The sequence below is a fragment of the Epinephelus fuscoguttatus genome, linkage group LG1, assembly GCF_011397635.1.
Source record: "Epinephelus fuscoguttatus linkage group LG1, E.fuscoguttatus.final_Chr_v1".
In the NCBI taxonomy this organism is placed as follows: Eukaryota; Metazoa; Chordata; class Actinopteri; order Perciformes; family Serranidae; genus Epinephelus; species Epinephelus fuscoguttatus.
Genome location: NC_064752.1, coordinates 49,930,821 through 49,945,292, shown reverse-complemented (window position 1 = coordinate 49,945,292; position 14,472 = coordinate 49,930,821). Strand labels below are relative to the sequence as shown.

General features: G+C 41.1%; 1 protein-coding gene across 3 annotated transcripts in view; it reads left to right on the top strand.

Moving 5' to 3' along the window:
• The first annotated feature begins 595 nt into the window (after positions 1-595).
• The window catches only part of cldn19 (claudin 19), a 39,706-nt gene continuing 25,829 nt past the window's right edge, over positions 596-14,472 (top strand). For all 3 annotated transcript variants that reach the window (XR_007448955.1, XM_049571823.1, XM_049571832.1), the window contains exon 1: positions 596-1,355. Coding sequence is in view for 2 of the 3 variants with exons in the window: in XM_049571823.1 (XP_049427780.1) it covers positions 1,133-1,355 (223 nt within the window). In the remaining variant the exon portion in view is untranslated. The remainder of the gene's footprint in view (positions 1,356-14,472) is intronic.

Below are 14,472 nucleotides of genomic sequence, written 5' to 3'. Positions count from 1 at the left end.
GAGAGCCTGTCTGGATGTGACACGTCCTTTTCAGCCAGGCATTGTTTAGATGCTGATTTACGTGTGTTTGTTGCACTTTACCACCATCTCCTCCACACCTCCAGCAGGGGCGGCAAACCTTTAAAGGATCAATGCACCCAAAACCTGGTGAAACGGCATGCTGAGGTTTGTAAAAAGGTTTGATTGAATGATAAAGATACTGATTCAACTGGACTAGAAAATTCTGCAAGAAATGCTTGACTTATTTCAGTAATGAACCTTGTACATAGGATTTAATTTATGCTTCGTTAAGATAGTTTGCTTTTGTTTTGCACTGAATGGGAATGCATACAATTTCGTTGTACTTGTACAATGACAGTAAAGATTCTGATTATGATTATGACTACACCTATGCTCTTTCCCACTAAGCTACTGTACATCTTTTGCTTTTTCTTTCCCTCTTGGTTTGAAACAGTGCAGTTTTTCCCAGCCAGCCCAACCCTCTCCCCTCCCAGTAGGCGTTCCTACAACACAGAGGAGTCCAATCACAGGCTAGCCCTTTACCCTATCCCTCCATGGTCAGCCTGTTAAGGACTTTTTGTGTTCACATTTTTTTTTTCCTTTTTTCTGCTACCCCTCATTGAGCCACTTGAGCCTGGAGCAGATGGAAAGATTGTAGTGGGGGGAAAGTAAGCAAGCAGCAGAGAGAGAGAAAACTGCGAGAAGCCATGCAGAGAATGAGGCAGCCCAGCGACAATGCTTGATGAACTGAAACACTGACCACCAGAAAGGCTTTCTTCCACTTTTGACTGAGCCCTAGAGAACTCAAGGAATAAGACAGGACAGTGCTCAGGGGAGACATCAACTCATTGTCCCAGCTGACGGGAAAAACCTGGAGAGCTCAAGAAAGAAAGAAAAAGTTTGAGAAGTGGAAAGAGGGGAGTTCTACAGATGACAGTTAAAGCAGAGAGGCAGAAAGAGATGCTCAGAGGGACCAGGTAGAGAAAAGTAAAACAAGTAACAGGATTGCTTGTGGTGTGTCTACAAGGACTGCTCAAAGAAAGGACGACACACCAGAGTCTCAACAAAAGCTGTTGCAAGTAAAACAGGGAGTGAGATCAGACAGAAGTAGAGTTGACAGAGCTAGATAAGGATGGCCAACTCAGGTCTTCAGTTGTTGGGTTATTTCCTGGCGTTGGGTGGCTGGATCGGCATAATTTCCACCACCGCCCTGCCCCAGTGGAAGCAGTCATCGTATGCTGGCGATGCCATCATCACAGCTGTGGGGCTGTATGAGGGGCTGTGGATGAGCTGCGCCTCGCAGAGTACGGGACAGGTGCAGTGCAAGATCTTTGACTCCATGCTCTCGCTGGACAGTGAGTACCATGTTTGAATTTGACTTGTAGTGGCTTGTGCTCCCACTGGCTGCTGATCCCCCTGTCTTTCAAACTGTTTGGTAAAACTTCTTCCAGAGTAATTATACACTCATGTAGGCATGCCGTGAGTCTGTGATTATTAGAAAATTTGAAACATGATATAACTAACAAAATATGCAGTATTCTTAGTGTGTTTATGATGGGGCACTGTGTAGCTGATTAAGTAATATTCACTGCATTATTTGTCAGATGAAAAGCATAATCTGCTTGAACCAAGAAAGAACACTTTACACTTCACACTGTATTCTTGCTTTGTTTCTTTTTCGGCTGCTTTTAATTTTATCTAAGAATCACCTTTTTGATAGGGCACTTCTGTGTGACTTTTCATCAAAAGAAAAATCCGGTATAAACCATTGCCTTCTGTTAGTCTGAACAAATATCCACCATGTTGTATTACAAATCACAACAGTTATTGTAGCTGGCCCATTCATTTGGTCACATGCAGTAATCAGCAGCAAAATCTTGAGGAAAACAAGCTCCCGAGCCCTCGCTATCTGGGACACATTAAATTCAGAAGTTGTAAATCTCACTTTAAATGCCTCTGTTCAAATCTTTAATGATGTTTAATTAAAAATCCATAACATCATGAAATGTAATGTGGGAGGAGTGGGAGGGGGTCAGGAATGTGGGGTTCAGACATAAATTAGCTTAGAACATGAGCCTCCTGCCATTTCCAATCTGTAAGTAGGACCCAGTGACTCATAATTAATGGCTCACAGATTATAGGAATCCATCCATCTACTGTCTGCTTAAATTATCCTATTTGAGATTCTAATGACAGACTGCAGGGGGTGGGTTTGGTCAGAAATCTTTTTTTTTTATGGAACAATGCACACTGTTTTTCTCTGTGGTTTTAAACTGATGTGCTTACAATGACTGCTGTGGCACACTTGCCTTAAAACAACAAATGAGGCCCTTTGCAAACATTTTGATGTCTTGGTGAGTCATTATATCAAAACAATTTGTGTGGCGTTCTGTGTGACGGATGCCTGAGCTGATCTCCCATCTCCTTTGGTTCATTGCAGCAATAAGAACAGCGTATTGTCCTTGTGGATGAATAGGGGCTGTTAGGAGAAGAAAAGGGCAGTGTTGAGCCAAACACCAGAGATATTCCCAGAATGCGCTCTGTCTTCCCCACATGCACACATTGTTCCATTTGTACATTCGCATACCCAGTGAGTGCAGATTTCAACTGAAGACAAACACTGAAGAAACTCTTCAAAAGGATTATATATTAGGGATGGGAATCACCAGAGGACCGACAATACGATGTTATCACAATACTTAGGTCAAGATACGATATTATTGTGATACTGCAATATGCTGAATATTGTGATAAAATATACTGGGGTACATTGTGATTTATCACCTTTTTTTTCTAACTGCAAATTATTTCCCCAAAGGAAAACTTTGCAACATCAGTTTTACCTCATAAGATAAAGTTTTCTGGTGATCTGTCTTCAATCATTTTTATGGCAGCAAAAAGTGATGCAAAGCAGACAGACTGACCAACACCATCATAAAACCTGTTAGAAATGCTGCATACATCAAACATTGTTATGTGTTACCTGCATTACTACTGTTTGTTTGGTGAGATGACAATTAAAGCCTGATTTGATTTGATTTGATTTGATTTGATTTGACCAACTGAACTGTTGCCAGATTTAACGCTCTTTGTGAGGCCAGATTAAGTGTGTGAGTGAAACACTTCACATGCAGGTATCCTGCTAACTGAATGATAACACTCATGTGAGAAGCGTTGTCTTTAAAACCACAATCCCTCATTCTTGTGCTGCATTTTGCAGGAGGTCTGCAGTGTTTGCTTCGGTGAGACATTTGTGTACTGCTCAAATTTGGAAAACATGAGACAGCAGTCGCCAGTCCTCTGTGAGATAATGTGCCATTATAGTCATATATGAATCCACTGAATGAATCCAAGTCCAGGCGTCACAATTTAATGCCACCCTTCCTGCTGTACTCAAATATTCTTCAACTTTATGCATCACTTCTCTGTCAAGCTTGGGTAGGGCTGGGTCGGTGAAAAAATGTCGAGACGGAGTCACATACCTGGGTTCCAGTGTTTTTAGCATGTAACAAAAGCCTTTGTTTTCAACAACGCTGTGTGGACGCAGATCTTTGCACATGAAGTAGGTGATAGACTTAGCTCTCTCAGAGTTGGATGGTAGTTTTGTCAAGCTAAGTGTGTCCAGTGTTGGTTGATTTTTTGGTGGAGCGTATTTAGTGTTAGCTAGGCTGTCTTTTTATTTATTTATTTTTTTTATTTAAGGTTTAGAGATCAGGGACAATGCACATTAATAAAACTTTTTTTTTTTTTTTTAATTTAAAAAAAAAAAAAAGTAAACATGCCAGAATTAGCCAAAAGGCTATTTTACATCTGCTGTCCCTGGACTGATGTTGAATAGTCACCCTAAAAGAATATAAAATATTTAGTTACACACATACAAATAATACATTAAAGAATAAGAAAACTAAATCTGAATAAGAATTAAAATACAACGAACAATGCAAAAATTCATACATACACATGCATGCTAACAGAGACTCAGCTCAAACAGCAAACAGTTGCAACAGACAAAAAACAACACTGAGTAGCAGCACCAACATCAACAATTGATTACACATAACACATAAACAAACTGACAGGCCACAAGCAAGCAGGACATAGACAATAAGCACATTATAAAAAGCCATGCACAAAGAGCAACAATGATGCAAGACAATTAGTAAACTGACAGACAACGTGACATGACAGATGGCATCAAAAAGCAGTGGCATGCAGAGCAGCAAACATGGAGAAAATTTAAGCACTAAAATTTAATGTTGACAGCTTTGACCACTAATCAACAACTTTTTAAAAAAACGTTTAAAAGAAGCATAATTTGATAAATTTCTAATGTGAGTTGGGATGGAGTTCCACTCATGAGCAGCCCTGATTGAAAATGCAGACTGGCTAAAAGCACTTTTTCTATATGGAACAACACAGTCTCCTCTAGCTGCACTCCGTGTGGATGTTGATGATATTTTTATAAACTGGCTCAATACAGGTGGAGCAAGTCCATGTATGATTTTGTACATAAGACAGGAGTGTGAATACTTAATCAGGTTTTCCCAGTGTAGCAACTTGTATTTCAATAAAATATGGCAGTGATGATAGTTGTTGGATTTCCTGTCCAGCACTTTGAGAGTTTTTTTATATAGAGAAAGTAGTGGTTTGAGAGCAGTGTTGCTAGCTTGAGACCAGGTTGTGAGACAATATGTTATGTGGGAGAAGATCATTGCGTGCATGTACATTAGTGCAGCCTTTGTTGACATGCAACTGCGGACTTGTCTAAAATTTGCCAAGTTGAATTTAATGCACTTGGTAACCTTTTTGAGATGTTCTTTAAACGTGAGATTATTATCTATGAGCACACCAAGGTATTTAAAATCTGAAACAACACGTAGTCTCTCCCCTTGTACAACCACATCAGGCTCTGCACAGTGAGATTTAGTTTTACTAAAAAACATACACACTGTTTCAGAGACATTCAGCTGAAGACAGTTTTGCTTTAACCATACTGTGATGTGTTGCATTGATTTGGTTAATTGATCAGCGACTTGGGCTGCGCTGCTACCATGCATAAAAATTACTGTGTCGTCTGCATACATTATGGTGTTAGAATTAGGGCAAACAGTTGGCAAATCATTCACATATAATGAAAATAACAGTGGACCCAAAATGGATCCCTGGGGAACACCTGCAGCCAGGGAAATAGCATCTGACTGATGGTTCTTTATTCAAACAAACTGAGACCTATTTGTTAAATATGACTGTATCCAGTTGGTGGTGCCTAAGGAAAAGTTAGAGAGTTTACCAAGAAGTACGCCATGATTGATGGTATCAAAGGCCTTCTTCAAATCTAGAAAGACGGCACCAACCACTCCACCTTTATCTAGCATTGACTTAATTTTTTCAGTGAAATAACAATTAGCTGTTTCAGTGGAATGATTAGTACGAAAGCCAAATTGATTTGGATGCAATGGGTAGGAACTAGTATTTGGTAAATGATTTATAATTTGTTCAGCAACAAGTTTTTCAGCCACTTTGGAAACCACTGGCAAGACACAGGTCTATAGTTGCAGATGGATTATTGATCGCCGCCTTTAAATATGGGAGACACTGCAGCTAGTTTTCACACATCTGGGAATATTTCCTGGTCAATTGAAAGGTTTACAATTTGTGTAATAGGACATACTCGGGATGCAGAGAGCTCTTTGAGCATAACTGTGTTCATACCAAAGACATCTTTGGCCCTGGAGGACCTAAGAGATCCAGACACTCTCATAACATCAGACTCTGTAGTAGTTTCTAGATTGAAAGCAGGTTCAGTATGTCTGACTTGGCTGGAAATAATGTGCTCAGGGGAAAAGCACTTGATAATATCATCTACTGAATCAATGAAATGGTGATTGAGAGCAACCGCTACTTCAGCTGGATTGCTCAAGAGTGTTCCATTAGCATAAATTTCAATTGATTTGGTATTATTAAAATTTTGCCTCAGCAGCTAACGCTATCTCTGGATGGTGGAGCGTGAGGTGAGCCCTCATGTTCGTAGTATTTCCAGAGTATTTTATTCTCATATGACACTGCTTGCAAGTTACATGTTAAAATTCGATTCATGTTAAAAAATCAAATATAAGTCCATAAATTTGATTTAAACGGCAACGGTGCATTTCTGATTTCTTTCTCTGGTGTCTCCATCTTTGTTTAAATCAGCTTCCTGCTAAATGCTACTGACTGAGACCTCTGCTAGAGCTTAGATCGGCCCAGCCCGTCCAATTAACTGTAGGCCTAATTAACCGCCCAAGCCCGATTTAAACCCGACATTTTCAATAAGTTGGCTGTTATAATTAAGAGTATTAAACCACAATTCTTGTTATTTGAATGACAGAAATATAGGATCTTAATGAATGGCGCAACACGGAAGCATGATTATGTAATAAAACAGGTGTTTATTTTAGGATCCAGGTGGTGAAGGGCTGTGCGTGCACAATGTTGCAACATTGTAACTAAGTTTGTTGTAACTTTATGTGTCATACAAAGTGTGGTTTAATTTTATTTTTTATAATAGCCTACTGTAGCGTCCGCCAGGACGCGTGGAAAGGATGACGCAGTTATTCGGCAATTAAACCACCATTTATTACTGAACAGTACAGGTTACTGTTGGCCGTAACAACGCCAAAACAACCAACAAACAACAACTTAGCTGTAACTCCATCTGTGCACTCCTGCTCTCTCCTCCAGCTCCTTCATACACACACCAGCACGCGCACTCACAGAGCTCTCATCATCCGTCACACTCGCACCCTGCACCTCATTCAATCCCAAACATGCCATTAACTCACAGAACGTCGACATTATAACAGAACATTTACTGCAGGGTCACTACAATACATAGCCTATAACATTATCAAATCATAGCTTTAAAAAAAGGGAGGGGGGCTCTCGGTCTGACCCGGCTTGGGCCCGCGGGCCGGGTCAGGCTTGGGCAGAGAAACTAAGCTCTAACCTCTGCTGACCTCAACAGGGAAAAAAAATCAGCACCATCTAGTGGACTGAAAAAACAATTGATTTCTTGTACCAAAAGTTGTATTAAAATGTGTATTTGCAAAACTTAGTAATGTATGTAATATAAGATGGATACTTGACATCAGTGGATTGAAACAATATCGCCATGCAAAATATTATTAATATTATATAATACTATGCCGTATCGATTTTCTCCCCCACCCCATTACATATACACTGATAAGCCAAAACATTAAAACCACTGACAGGTGAAGTGAAAAACTTTGATTATTTTGTTCCAATCCATTGTTCTGCTGGGAAACCTTTGGACATGTTCCACCCACTCAAACACTGTTGCAGAACAAGTACCTCTCCCTCATGGCAACAGTACTCTCCAATGGCAGTGGCCCCCCAGCAGGATAATGCACCATGCCACACTGCAAACATCGCTCAGGATGGCCCAAGGAATGTGACAAAGACACAAAGTGTCAACGCAGCCTCCAAATTCCCCTGATCCCAATCTGAATGAGCATCTTTGGCACGTGCCATTAACCCACCTCACAACCCATTGGACAAAATGGATCTGCCGCCAACACACTGGTGCCAGACACTGTAGGACACTCCCAGAGGTCCTGTGTCCATACCTCGACAGGTCAGAGCCAAGTTTGGGGTCATCTAGGGTGTCAACACATCACAAGAATCCTTGAGCAGATTGGGACCTGGGAAATTTAGAAGCCTGGTTGACACCTTGAATTATTTTTTAAAATTTAAATTATATTTTTTGGGCTTTTTGCTGGGCGGCACGGTGGTGTGGTGGTTAGCACTCTCGCCTCACAGCAAGAGGGTTGCCGGTCGATCCTGGGCGTGGGAGCCCTTCTGTGCGGACTTTGCATGTTCTCCCCGTGTCAGCGTGGGTTCTCTCCGGGCACTCCGGCTTCCTCCCACAGTCCAAAGACATGCAGATTGGGGACTAGGTTAATTGATAACTCTAAATTGTCCGTAGGTGTGAATGTGAGCATGAATGGTTGTTTGTCTCTATGTGTCAGCCCTGCGATAGTCTGGCGACCTGTCCAGGGTGTACCCTGCCTCTCGCCCGATGTCAGCTGGGATAGGCTCCAGCCCCCCCGCGACCCTCAAGAGGATAAAGCGGTTAGAAGATGAATGAATGAATGAATGAATGAATGGGCTTTTTGCCTTTAATTGATAGGACAGTGTGGAATGGGGAGAGAGAGAGAGTGTGGGGATGACATGCAGCACAGGGTTGCAAGCTGGAATTGAACCTGCGACCGTTGCAGTGAGACATCACGTCTGTACATGGGGCGCCAGCACTATTCACTATGCTACCGACGCACCATCTTGAGGTTTTTGTCACAATCCACAGGCCATTTCTAAACAGTTTTTGTGGTGTAGCATGTTGTTTTTTTCTGCTGGGGGGCCACTGCCATTGGGTAGTGCTATTGCCTTGAGGGGGGTACTTGGTCTGCAACGGTGTTTGAGTGGGTGGAACATGTCAGGTGGTATCCACATGAATGTCAGAACCAAAGGTTTCCCAGCATAACAATGTATTGGAACAAAGTAATCAAAATCATTCACTTCACCTGTCAGCGGTTTCAAGGTTTTGGCTGATCCGTGTATGTATCTCTGAATGAACACAGTGGTGAAACGTCGTGGCCAGCATTCTTGATCAATCACAGGTTTATCCAGGTGATTCCCCAGACAGATAATGAAATGGAGCAGATCAGCACCCAATCATGTGACTGGGGTCGAGAAGGCACTGCAGGTCTGAACCTTGAATAAACACATGGCTGCTCTTGGTTTGATCCAACAGTAACACTGATTTGAGCTGTGAAGGAACTCTCCTCCCTGGCTACATGCACAGCAGGAGCAGCATGTGATGGAGGGTATAATTGTCCACCAGACTGTGCTGCGCTCTACTGATGCAGCCAAGCAGTCGTAGTGGAAACTGTTGGATCTGCTCAAAAAGGAGATGATGATCAGGATACAGTACACAGTTGAGAAAGATGGTTTTTATTATCAGAGGAGTGCAGATGGTGGTGCTGAAAGGACAGCTCTGTAAAGCCACAATTATCTGAATGTGATATTAAAGGTTTATTAAAGGGATACGCCAACATTTTTTTTGTTTGCGTGTCTTGCCTCACTCCCGAGTCCATGACAAGCAGGTAGATACCATTCTTTCGGCTATACGTGCAGTAAAAAGGGAGAGCCGGGCAGAGCTCGCCCACCGCTAATTAGCTTAGCTCAAATGCTTGGAGTCAATGGGTATTGTTAGCCTGCCTCTGCCTGCAGTCATCAGATAAACTCTTCAGCAACTCTAAACGGTCCTGTGTGCTTGTTGTGACTCGTTTTTACCGCGTTATGTTACGTTATCTATTTTTAGACTAAGATTAGCACTTTATGTAAGTTTTGAAAGAAGTACATAGAAAACTAAACCGCAGTTTTTGCGCATGCGCAAACCACCGCGGACGTGCTTGGAAGTAGGTAAACAGAACAAAGCCTCTGTTTAGGAGAAGAAGAAGATTGCAACTACGGATTATGGCCGACTTTGTAAGAGAGGACGAAGATGATTTTTTCGGGACTGACGAAGATCCACAACCTTACCTATTTGAACCAGAATATACAGAGGAGGAACTACATATTTTGGAAGCTGAGCGTGCGAAGAGAAGCTGAGACAGCCTGGGGCCGGAGGAGAGTCAGAACCGGCATGGACTGGTGGTGTAGATGTGGGGCTTGTCAACCTATGCCGACAGAAAACGAGTGCTTCTGCTGTACTGAGTGGGAGTTGGTGCTGCCATCGAAGGGGAGGCTTGATATATCTGGCGAAGAGGACAGTACACAAAGAGATTGTGTCACAACGAATGATGCTTTTCCAGCTTTAGTAAATCCCGCAGTTGTTGAAACTTTTTTCCATCTACCCAAAATAAACTGGAAAAAACGCCCCAGGACATCTGGACCTAACGGACAGTTGTCTGTAGAGTAAGTGACTATTATAATTTTATTATAAATTATAATATAATCATTATAACTATAATAAAGATGCATGGGGCACATATTGTTGTAGCAAGCTGTATGAACAATTAGTCTCTATATGTATAAAGAAAAAAGTTACAATCGTTTATGTATTTGTGGTTATTGAGTAAAAAAATTCTTGTTTCTCAGACAATACAGGTTGGTGTCCTACCGCATTGTTTTGGAGTGGGCCCTGAAGGGAGAAACGCTGGGGAAAGGCAATCGTAAACCTTTGCCATCGTGTGTCGTCAGTGCTATTCGTAGAAGATATCCTCACCAACGGGAACATACCAAGGATTCCAAGAGGCACAGGATGCTATGGATATGTTGTAGACCCAAAAGCTTACAAGCCATTCCAGTTATCAAAACACTATATAAAGACTTGTCTTGATCACACAATTGGTTGATACATTCACTATTCATATCCTTGTGACATATCTGCTGGCTAATAATTGTGTTCACTACCTTCCTATAATAATCTCTTTTTACCCTAATAAAAGTTTCAATACAGCATTATGTTGTTATTATTACATGCAGCGTAGTAACAATCTGTGAACAGACAGGTGACTCCTGAAATTGTAAATAGATTACACACCATATATTAGTTCAATACTCGGCCTTCTGACAGCTAAATAATTTCAAAATAGTTTCTCTTTTGTTGTGTAACAAGTTCATCTATCTCCAACACTGCCCTCTTCTCTCAATCCTTCCACCATAACTGTTTTCCTTGTTTGTTTGAGGACATCAACAGTTGTGATGGGAGGATCAGGAAGAGGGCAGGGTTTGAGATTGCTGTGTAATAACATCTGTAAGCTATTTTTATCAAACATTTCAATGTACAACTTGTAAATAACATGATCAGATTTTCAAAAGTAAAATGACAACTCACAAAATGATAAAATGTGTTATTTAATTTACAATATGTACATGTATGAGGTAAGAATGAATACTTTGCGGTAAATGGACAGGTATGGATGAACCTGCAGTCTTTTGTAATCAAGTTATTTGTTCAGTCGACAGACTGGTTTGGGACAGAAAAAGTAGCACTATATCACTATATTACTGTATGTCACACTATAAAACTATAACATTATGTCACACTACATCACACTATATTACATTGTCCCAAATAAAAAAAATATCACACTGTAGCATCCTATTTTACAATGTATCACACCAAAATCAACAAATAAATAAAAGGCACGCTTATGACTGCTTTTGGGATAGTGTGGAAGGCACTTGGGTGTCATCGTGGTTAGCCCTGTTGTTTACAACGGAAGATGGTACAGGTTTTTAAAAAGGGGGGGGGGGGGAGGGGGGGCAACATGCAACTTGAATATTATTCCTCTGAGGAGCCTGTGAACCTAGATTTGTGTGCTTTTATGACATCCTCCTTGTTGGGTTTAGGAAATGGGGCGATGTTGGCAGCTAGACGGGGGACGTTCACTTTTGATGTGGAGTCTCTGAATATGACTGAGGGATCCAGCCGTCTGTGCAGTACTTGCTCCATCAGGTCATCTCTGAATCTTTGAGTTGTCTCCTTGTAAACTGGCCGGGAAACCCACTGCTTGGACTGCTTCTGAAAGACAACGTTGTGTCTTTGGAGGCCTGAAATGATATAGAAGCATGAATTGAGATGTTTCAAAACGTTCAATGACTTCTTGACAGATGCTGTTCCATAACATTTTATTTACTGCCTTGAGCAGAATGAAATAAGTCCTATATAGCTCTAGTTTACAGTGATTACGGTAGACAACTTGTGCAATGAAAATTCTCAAAAACTAAAATGATCTTTTTTTAGGTATTTTGTGTAAACTTGCCACTACTTATATTCTTAGTATTTACCTGTTGCAGTCAAAGCCTGTTCACGCTTTGTGTTGTGGTTCTCATTGTGATCCATGACAGCCAACCTTGTGCGTGCCTGCATCGAAGGATAGTCAAAATGCAGGCGCTTTGGACAGTATTTCAGGAGGGCATTATGGAAAACCTCAAGGTTTCCTGAAAACACAAAAACATAATTGACATTACAAACTACAAACTATAAACCACATACTTTATGCAATATTTATCACAGTGTGTGTGCATGACCTGTTGAAGATTGTCATTGTGGAATAATGTATTTATGTCTTGTATGTATATAAACATACAAGTATGTATAAAAACTAAAAACGTAGAACAGTATGCATACCAATGCTCCTCTTGTCTGTGGTGCTACATAACCACCCCATTTACTGTAAATCATTTTCACAGAAAGATTTCCTGAACACACATTTACATCTTATTGCATTTTATTGGGCCTTTTCACTATCTTCCAACACATATATACATACCCGTGTGCTTGAACAGCGTCATTTGCTCCAAATCTTGAAGGAGACGTCTGTTCATCACCACTTCATATAAGGCTTTGAACGCAGCTGAGTCTTCCAACAACCATCTCTTCTTCCTTTGCTCATCTGCTGACAAATCGGGTGGTAGCATTTGTGCTCTTCTCCATTTTCCTCCCAGCGATGGACTCCACGGATATGATGAAGGAGTGACTTCCATCCGAATCAACTCCTGACAATAACATTCCCCCACAAGAAGAAATCATTGTAGCATTGATGTAACATTCCATATTAACTATACACTGAATAAAATTAGAAACATTGTATGCCATAGACATGTCAGCAAATCAGTAATAATGTTTCATCATTTTAGGAATGAAGTACTGAAAATGAGGTACTGTATGGTCTAGGTCCGCAAGGAAAAGTGAAATGCTGTAGGGCTGTCTGCAACGAGGTGTGATTGTGTTTACCTCTCCATCTCCTTTCGATGTGCTGCAGCACCACCACAAGTGATTGGTTATGCTCTTTATCCAAGGACCAATGTCTTTGCAGTACTTGCGTTTAGAGGCTTGGACCAATTTCTTTTTTATTCCTAAAATAAAAGGGGAAAAGGATTAGAAACGGACATTACAATTCAGAAATGGCACACAGACAAATTATTTTCTATGGCTGTTCTCAGTGAAAACACAGCACAGCATTATACTAAGTGACAGGTATTGTGCTATATGGGCACATACAATATTGTTATAAGTAGACCAACCTTTTGTTATATGCCAAGGATCAAACTGGTGGTCTATGTCTGGAAAAGTCTCTCTCAAAGTTTTCCTGATGGACGGATGTCTGTCAGTGGTTACGACCTTTACATGGATCCCTTCATCCAAGAGCCTTTCCAGTCCTTTCCTGAAACCTAATGGCTCCATACCAACAGAACTTTTTGCTTGGGTCACCTTGGGGGAACAAGAAAGGTTTACGAGTTACTGGTGATTACATTTTTGAAAGAGACTTGAGCACAATAACTGTTATATTTTTGTCTATTATTGTGTTTTTCTTACCTGAATCAATTCAAAGAGTATGATTTCATTTGTGGAGTCATCCATGAAGGAGTAGGTTGTGTATTTGCTTGAATGGCCCGGGCTATCACTTCTTCCATCTCCACACATGCACCGCCTCACCATCCAGAGTCTGGCAGATGAGCCGTGCAAAGATGGCATTCTCCTGCATCTTGTATGCTTCCTCAATGACAGGAATCAGGTAGCTAGACTGTATGTTATAATATGTGGTTTTCTTGGGCAGTTGAAGCCTCAAAACCGCTGCCCAATCAGCAATGTCAGTGTAAGTTGCACCAGTGAACAGCGTTGCTGCTGCTAAGCAGATTGTTTTCAGCCATCCCACGGACATTTGGACATGACTCCCATTCTCCAGTGTGACTGTTGTTGCATTGCCATCTCACTTTGAGTCTGCTGCCAGATGATGCTAGGCTGTTGTCACACATTTCAGCTCCACAAATACTGCATCTTTGAAATAGTTCCATAAGTCTGGACTCATTCACTATCCACTTCTTTTCCATCCATGTTCTTGTTTTTTGTGGAACGCTGGATGCGCTTTCCGAGCTAGATCCCTTTTCTGAGGTGGAGGGGCTTGTAAAGGGGACAAAACTGGAATCAGCAGGGTCATCACCAGGCTCTGAAGTCATACTGATGTCCAAGGCAGATGACTGTGGAGTAATATCCATTTCATCTGTTTCCTTTTCACTAGTTTCCTGTGGTTGGCAAATCAACATGACAATATTTAGTCTCTCTACTCAATTGTATTGTTTTTCAGCACTGACTGTTTCTCACTGCATTTCTCAGAAAGGAGAATATACAAATATCTGCCTGTTCAATTACTGAATTTTTGGTGCTCTGGATAATTGCTAAATAAAAGCATGAAATATAAATATGATGCAATAAATTGATAAATTAGTTTTTATTGTCATGGCTCCTAGGCTTGTAGCATATACTTACATGAAATAGTAGGCTTGTTCGTGCCCTGCCTGAAGCAGTCATTGTGGATGACGATGCCCTGTACAACAAAGAGATGGATTTCAGAAATTGTTGCATTTATCACAAAGTAGACATGACAACAGAGTAAGTAGCAT